Genomic DNA, 8,771 nt, shown 5'->3' on the forward strand with positions numbered 1-8,771 from the left:
GACGAGGCTGAGCAGCTGGCCCTGAAGGGCGGGAAGAAGCAGATCCAGAAACTGGAGGCCAGGGTGGGTCTTCTGATGGCACATTTCCTCATTCCAATCCAGGGCCTTTTGAGGACCTAGTGCTGCTGGATGAGTGGGGCATACAGAGATGGAATGAGACACATTCCTTGCTGCCAAAGAGCTTTTAAGGGGACAATTAGACTAGGGCATGAAACCTAGATATAAAACAGAGTGAAAGAAGCACCACAGGTCATTTGAAGAAGCAGAAATCCGTTGAGTGAATGGATCGCAGTAAATGTCTTTAAAATGCCCACGTTTTTACAGGTACGCGAACTTGAAGGAGAAGTTGAAAGTGAACAGAAGCGCAATGTTGAAACTGTCAAGAGTCTACGCAAACATGAGAGAAGAGTAAAGGAACTCACTTACCAGGTAAGGAAAATGGCTAGTCTAGGTTTTCACCCTAGTTTGCAAGGGATCAAAAAGCAAATGTACAACAAAATGTCATGGTGTTTGTACTCTCAAGAGACTCACTCTTAAAAATATTATTTCAGACTGAGGAAGACCGCAAGAATGTGCTCAGGCTCCAAGATCTCGTGGACAAACTGCAAGCGAAGGTGAAAGCTTATAAGAGACAAGCTGAGGAAGCGGTGAGTTCCGAACCCCTTGGAGTGACTGAGCAGCCTCTGGTCTCAGATATGGCAGAACCACTTCATTTAAGGGATGAAAGAAAAGGAGGGTATGGTGAGGAAGGATCAAAGGAAAATGGCCAATGACATTCTAAAGAATGAGAAGAAACCAACCACTCAAGGAGCCAGGGAAAATGGTTCCAGGGAAGGGCAAGAGCAACAAAATGCTTTTGAGTGGAAAAGAGTCTGGTTCAAGGAACAGAAAGAACCACGGAGAGAGCAGTAGAGAAGAGGCAGTAGAGTGAGGTAGGAAGCAGATCACAGGGTCTTCTAGGCCCTGGTAGGAAGTCTGGATTGTATTCCAAGTACAGTGGGACCCTGGGAAGCCACAGGAGGGTTCTGAACTGCTCAGTCATGCCTGGGCTTATACTCTTTAAAGTATATTCTGGCTACTTTGTGGAGAATGGACTGTTGGGTAACACAGGCAGTACAAGGAGACATTTTATGAGGCTTTCCAGGAGGTCCCATGGCTTGTGTTAGAATGGTGGTGGAGCAGACAGAGTGGAGAGACTCAAGACACATTCTGGAGGGAGAAACTACTGGATATGCTAAAAGGTCGCCCTTGGGAGGCGAGAGAGAAAGGAAATCAAAGGCAATTCATCCAGTCTGTGATTTGAATAACCAGGTGGATGGCACAGCAAGGACTAAAATGCGGAACTAAGAGAGGAACAGATTCACAGGGCAAGAAAGAAACAGGAATTCTGTTTTGGAAACACTGAAATACCACTGTATACATAAGTGAAGGTGACAAGTAAGCAGTTAAATATTAAGCCTGGAGCTCAGAAGGTCCCGCTTATGTTCAAACCACTGAGCTCAGAAGATCTTGGTTATGTTCAAATCAACAGATTCTTGGCACTCCACCTTATCTCACTTCTCCAGCCTATGATTTATCTTAAATAATAAATATTGCTGATTTCCTAAGTATTTAAGTATGGGTATATATATATATATATATATATATATACCTACTTATCACAAATTAGTTCCTCTGTCCATGAATGGTTTTCATTTTTCTGCTGACCTCTAAGGTCTGGGGCAGGGAGTGGGTGCGGTGGGGGGGGGGGGGGGGGGGTTGGTGGTGACAGAGAGACTTAACATGTCTCTCTGGCTCTTACTTTCCTCATCTATAAGAGGAAGATCTAAGGTTTTTTTTCAAGCTCTGTTATTTAGTGATTCTAAGTTTTATTAACTTCAAAATTTGAATGCCACATTATGGACGGCTGTCAATGAGCCTTTTAAAAAAGGACAATTACTAAAGACTAAACCCGAACTGGCCTTCCCAAACTCACTGATTATCTGTTCAAACATAATCAGAGACTACTCAAAACTATTTTAAGAAACAAGTTTTCTTTAATTTGTAAACTGCATTAAGTTGTAATAATTTATATTCAATGGGCAATAATTTATACTCCAGGCTATTAGCTCAGTATAACACAGGTGGTATACCTGCATTTTTAGAAGGTTTGGTTTCATTCACCAGACTCAGGGGGACAAAAAGTTTGGAAAACTGACATATTTAGTAATGGCTCTAAGATGTTTACATGTTAAAAAGGAGAACTTTTAGAAATCCTGGTGGCAAATGTCACCTGTCCCTCCTTGTTATCCATGAGTTCAAGAAGCATGCAAGGAAAATTAAAAATAAAAAATAAAATAAAAAAATAAAAAAAAATTCAAGAGCATTTCTCTAGGTTTTTTTTTTAAAAAAAAGGTTTAGTAGAGTGAAGTCTTTTCAAGTAAAAAGAAATTTGAGACCCACTGACCTAAGAAACTAGAAATCCTGACCTTTTTTCCCTCCTAAATGCATTTCCATTCATTCTCAGGAGGAACAATCCAATGTCAACCTCTCCAAATTCCGCAAGCTCCAGCACGAGCTGGAGGAGGCCGAGGAACGCGCTGACATTGCCGAGTCCCAGGTCAACAAGCTGCGGGTAAAGAGCCGGGAGGTCCACACGAAAATCATAAGTGAAGAGTAATTCAACCAAATGCTGAAAAGTGACCAAAGAAATGCACAAAATGTGAACATCTTTGTCACTCTGTTTTCTACTCCGGAGTTTTGCAGATAAAAAATTTATCCGCAAATAACTTGTGAGTCTCTCTTTCCACCCGCCCCCCCCACCACCCCCGTGTCAATTAATCTTTTTCTGCATCAAGAAGAGAAGGAAAGAGATTTTGCTTATATCTTATGGAGAAGGATTTAGTCACCAAGAATAAAATAGGATAGGAACAGCCAGGCCAATCCGTGTTGGTAAATGCCCTAAACCCCCCTTGTCCCTGGGGAGGGGGGAGCAGGTGAAACTACAGGTGGGCATTAGGTGTACACAACATGGAACATCTGATAAGTCTCACTTGGTAAAACATCAGCTAGCTATCAGAGAGGCTGATTTCTATTAACGAAGTAACTTATTTTCTTCATAAGATGGTAGGAAATTCTTGATCCCAAGATTGAGTAGAAATAAATTAAAACACTAATTAGCTACATAAAATAAGTGAAAATATAAAACGTTTGGATTAGACCCTCAACAATATTAACAATGCAAACTCTCCACTATAACTACGTGAACTATTAATTTGGGATTAGGGATTCCTTGAGAGAGAAATATTCTGTATATTTTCTAGTCCTTTTTAAATATGAGAGATTTTTTTCTTTTTTGCCACTGCGATATGTTTAGTTATTTGTTTTCCTGAGCTCCTCCCTCGTTGTGAAACGAGAGTTAAGAATGAATATATTTGCAGTATTTGTGCTCATTCTGGAAAGTTCGGTATCTCTTACAAGGCGTTCTCCCAGTACTTCTGACAGCAGTGGAAGGCCAATTAATCTTTTTTTCAGTCAGTTCCCCCTTCTCATTATTTTCTCTCTGGCTTGCGACGCTGTGCCTTTCTACCATGCTGCAGCAATTGTCCTCATCATGATTAGAATTGGTATCACTACCAGGGAGCTACATGTGCGGGAGGTGGCATGGGCCTCCTCACCTCATTTTTAATAGACAAGGAGCAAGTAAAACAGCAAGTATCTTGTCGACCAGGAATGTAACAAAAGAACATACGAGAACCATACACCTCTTTAAAAAAAATTTTTTTTAATGTTTATTATTTTTGAGAGAGAGAGACAGAGAGCAATCAGGGAAGGGGCAGAGAGCGAGGCAGACACAGAATCCGAAGCAGGCTCCAGGCTCTGAGCTGTCAGCACAGAGCCTGATGTGGGGCTCGAACTCACAGACCGTGAGATCATAACCTGAGCTGTAGTCAGCCACCCAACCGACTGAGCCACCCAGGCGCCCCAAGAACCATACACCTATTTAAAAAAAACAATACCAGATTACTTTTTTTTTTTTTTTTTTTTTTTTAAACGATCTAGTCAGTTAAATTATCCGGCTGCACTCCTCTGGACCTCAGCTCCTGGGGGAAATCCCTCTGGGTTGATATGCACCTTCACTTTTTTTTTCTACTGAGCCTTAGAGACAAGTGTTCATCCTAATGCTGCATCCTGAGCTGTACTATAAATTAAAATCTACCCTTCCCTGATAGCAATGCTCCCCTGGAAGCTCTCCTAAGAGGTGACCTTTACTCTCTCAGGCTCTGAGAACTTAAGTTCTTAAGGAGCCCTGAGCTACAAGCAATATCCTGCCTCCATCCCCAGTGCTGCTCATCCTCTTGTAGAGAGTTCTTCCTTCTTTGAGATTCCTGCTGTTCTGCTTATCCCCCACACCTGCTGCGGTCCTTGACTGACTTCCTTCAGTACGATTTTGGCCCTTCTTCTCTGATCACCCAATTTTTCCCACATTCCTGGGAGATTTCCTCATCCATATGGATGATGTCTCTAGCCCAGTGACTCCCATCCTCCACTGCCTTCTCGTCCCCTGCACCTCGTCCACAGTCCCACTCTGGAAAAGGCCCCAACATCACACTCACCAAATCAAGCACCACCTTTCTGATCTTCCAGCTTGCATGTTGCCCTATCCCTAATCTAACGTTCTTATTTAACCACACTGTACCTCCAATAATCTCTGACCTTTTATTTCTTCCATATTCATTAGCCCCTTTTGCTCTCCCAAGCAAGCAAAAATTCATTATCTTTTGTCCACTCTCTTCACAAAACCCCAAACTTGCTTGCCATCTCCTATCCCCTGCCACACTCAAGTGGAAAGAAACCAAACCTGAATGAATGCAACAGTTCACTGCTCCACATTTCCAAGGAAATGGTACCAGTATAAATTCCCAATCACGGACCCTGCTGGGCCTTCGGTGCTGGAGTTATGCAGTCAACTTGCTCAGTCCCTCTAGTTCTATTTCAGATCTCTGCTCTCCTCAAATCTCCATTCCCTGCCTTTGGCCCCAGAAGATGACCTCACATCCTGCTTAAAAGAAAAACTAGGTGCTCTCAGATGCCAATGGCCTCCCATTTCTGCTGCCAAGCCATATTCATCCTTCGAATGTGGAGGTCGCTCCTCCAATTTAAATTCAGGGCCACCTCATCTGCCTATTCTAAATCTCATACCCTCCCCCCTTCTCAGGATATACAGTGGACACTCCTTTTCTTCCACCTTCTTCTCAATATCTTGCACTCTACTGCATCCTATCTTAAAACTGTCACTTGACCCAATTCTTCACTCTAGTTCCTTTCTCATGTCTCTACTTTCTGACAAAATCTCTCAAAACTGTTACATATACACATTGCTGCCTTTCCTCACCTCCTCCTCAACTCACTCCAGGCTGGTGTTTGTTCCCTCCACGCCACCTAAATGGATCTCACTATGATCCTCAGTGACGTCTTCCTTGCTAAATCGAATGGACACTTCTCAATCTTTAATCACCTCAACCTCTCAATTGCATGTTACACATCTGACCATTCTCTTTTATGGAAATGTCTTCTTCCCTTCATTTCCAAAACTCTGACCTGCTTTGGTGTCCTTCATAGCTCCAGCTCTCCAGCCTCTCTCATTCTCCTTCATCATCTCATCTGCCTCTGTCTAACCATCAGAAGTTTTTGTGAACTCAATGTGATGTGGACCAAGTTTCCATCCTAGGCCCCCTTCTCCTCTCAGTTTACATTTCTCCTTGGATGATCTCACCTGCTCCCTTGGTTTCTATTACCATCCATAACGTATGGATTCCAAATTTACACCCCAACTCTAGTTCTGTACTCTGAACTCCAGGCTTGATGTCTCTGCTAATAGAAGAAACTTTAAACTCAACATGGCCAAAATTAATTCATGACCATAGCCTCCGATCCTTTAGCCTCTCTTGTAGAGAGGCTTATCACAGCGCATGGCAACGGTGATCATTCAGTTCCTCAATCTAACTATTTAGGAACCAGCCTTGAGACCGACCAACCTGTCCTTCACTCACCCATTTCCAATCGGTCATCATGGTTTTTTCTTCACTGCCCTGAAATATCTTTCAAGACCATCAACTCCGTCTTTTCCACCATGTTCCCCATCCAAACTGCCATCATCTACTGCCTGGTCTCCCACACAACTACTCTTCTTTCCTGAGTCTAAACCATTCTGACAGAATCTAAACTGCAGCCAGTGAGAGCTTTCTAAAAACAATACACTGGCCACATCACTGTCCCGCTTAAAGTCACCCCTCTTTTCTCATAGCATAAAGATTAAAATCCTGAGGATGGCCCTCGCCTACCCTGTAAGCTCCACCTTGTGATACACTCTGCCTTCCTCTTGTGTGTCTCAGCCTCACTGATCTCCTTTTTAGTTCTAGGGACATACTCTGAGCCTTCTCACCTGCCCTGGCTTCAAGGACCCTCTCACGTCTTACCTCTATACTTCGACTAGCTAGGGCCTATTCATCCTCTAAATCTGAGCTTAAATTTCACTATGTTAAGAAAAAGACCTAGACCCTCCCGAATAGGTCTGATTTCCCTGTTGTATGCTCTCTTTACTTATCACTTAACTAAACTGCAAATAAGTAATGTCATTCTCCCTCATTAAAATGGATGTTACATGAAGCATATATAGGTTTGGGGTCTTTCTTATTCACCCGTATATCCCTCCACTTGACATTGTGCCTTGACCAGAGTGTCTGCTCAATAATGACATTTTGGAAGTATGAATGAATGAAAATTTCCATACCTTTGAATTTGCTGCCTGCATGCCCTCCCCTTCTTATCCATCTGGCAAATGTTTACCCATTCCTTAAGTCTCAGCTTCGACATGGTTCCCTTTAAAGCCTTATTTAAGAGTCAAAGCATCCCCTGATAAGTGTTCTAGGACCTGCAGGTGGACGGAAATGTTCCTTTCCCGTACTTTCATCTCACTGTCCTATTCTCCTCACTTCTGCTGCTGCCTCTGACCATCATACTCTCACCTCCTCTTTTGTAAGTGCACCCTACTTATCCTTCAAGGGCACTGGCTCCAAGCAACCATCCCTAAAAGGAAGAAGAATCTCTCTAGAGCAATTACCTATACCTTCTCCTGTTCAATTATCCCTTCCTGTCTTCTCTTTCCCACCGAGATATTCTACCCCGTCTTATCTCTTATGTTCAGTTACTGCACCCTGGCCATGTCTCCTTCACAGTCACAGTATTTTGTCTTAACTCTCTCGTCCAGTTATTTCATCCTTTCTTATCTCTCTGCTCATTTATTGCATCCTGTATGATCTCTTCTGCCCAGTTATTCCATTCTGCCTTATCTTTCCCGCTCAGTTATTGCATCCTGTCTGATCTCTCCCATTTGTTTTTGCACCCTGTATTATCTCGCCTGCTCATTTGTTGCATCCTGTCTTCTCTTCCCCTCATTTATCGCATGTTTTCTTATCTCTCCTCTTCCATCACTGTATCCTACCTTGTCCTTCCCATTCAGTTATTGCATCCTGTCCTCTCTCTCTCTTTCCCTCTCATTTATTGCATGCTTTCTTGTCTCTCCCCTTCAATTACTGCATCTTGTCTTATCTATTCTGCTCAGATGTTCTATCCTGCCTCATGGCTCCTGTTCAGTTAATGCACCCTGTCTCTCTCTCCTCTTCAATTCTTGCAATCTGTCTGATCTCTCCTGTTACCCAAGGAAATTCCAGAATTTAGATTGATTAGTCTGGTTTACTCATTTAAAGAAAAAGAGTTGTATTTATTCACATTTTACTTCTGAATTTTGCCCAACTACAATATATATTTAGGGAAAAAATAGTTTCTTAAAACTTTTCTCTTACTTTCAACACCTTCAAAAACAATGGGCAACTGTTTACACAGTGACATGTATAGAAATGTAAAACATCCACAAACAACCAGCACAGGAATACTAAAAGATTTACTTCATTTCCCCTACACAACTGCCTCTTACTTCTTTACAATTCTCTCTTGTTGATATCCTGCCACCTGGGAATATAATATATTCTCCTCCTACCAGTACTTCCAATCGTGTAGAAGATACCAGCTATCAGCACGGACGGCAACACTTTATTGGTACTTGTTTTCTGGAATAGGAAACTTAGCACCATAACGTAAGACTTGAACAGAAAAACGATCCTAGACGTGTGTCTTGCTGTCTAACTGGAACTAAGAAGGACAGAGAATTTGAAAAGATTTAAGTTAAAATTAGATTTGTCCCACTGATTTATTTTTATTATAGTTCACCAATACATGGGAAAATAGATTGTCAAATATTAATTATTAATGTTGCCTGCATGGTGGGGACAGCACATGACTTCTTATACATAAGAGTAGGAATGTCAGCTAATACCTGGCGGGGAGCAAGAGTGAGCCAAACAACTACATACCAAGCCCTGGGAATCAGGGAGGCCCTATACAATGAAAGAGAATAATTAGAAAGAGCTGAATGATTCTGTCTCCCCATTCTTTTCCCATCTAGACTTGCTTCCCCAGGAATCTGTGTGCATCTGAGTTAATTTTAACACCTAGTAGGTGCTCCTGTATTCACTCTATTCAAGGAAGTGGAAAGGTGTAGACGGCTAGAAGGGGTGGGTGATAAGCGAGCAAAACTTACATGTCGTGTAGGGACAAATTATTGATGTGCTCCCAAGACAGAATTTCTGAAAAACACCTTCAAGGCTCTCCCTACATGCTGTGGCACAGAAAACACAAGTCTCTACATTTCTCTATCTCTTTAGCATCATGTA

General features: G+C 42.3%; 1 protein-coding gene across 1 annotated transcript; it reads left to right on the forward strand.

Moving 5' to 3' along the window:
• Positions 1–6: 6 nt before the first annotated feature.
• On the forward strand, positions 7–2,768 carry LOC121026359 (myosin-8-like; the record flags this gene model as incomplete). Its single annotated transcript, XM_040469228.1, has 4 exons — positions 7–63; positions 325–429; positions 552–647; positions 2,507–2,768. Coding segments are annotated over 4 exons (411 nt in total), but the record flags the coding sequence as incomplete, so codon positions are not given.
• Between the last annotated feature and the right edge of the window lie 6,003 nt (positions 2,769–8,771).

The sequence above is a fragment of the Herpailurus yagouaroundi genome, unplaced genomic scaffold (genome assembly GCF_014898765.1).
Source record: "Herpailurus yagouaroundi ecotype Mexico unplaced genomic scaffold, PumYag 86983, whole genome shotgun sequence".
Classification (NCBI taxonomy): Eukaryota; Metazoa; Chordata; class Mammalia; order Carnivora; family Felidae; genus Herpailurus; species Herpailurus yagouaroundi.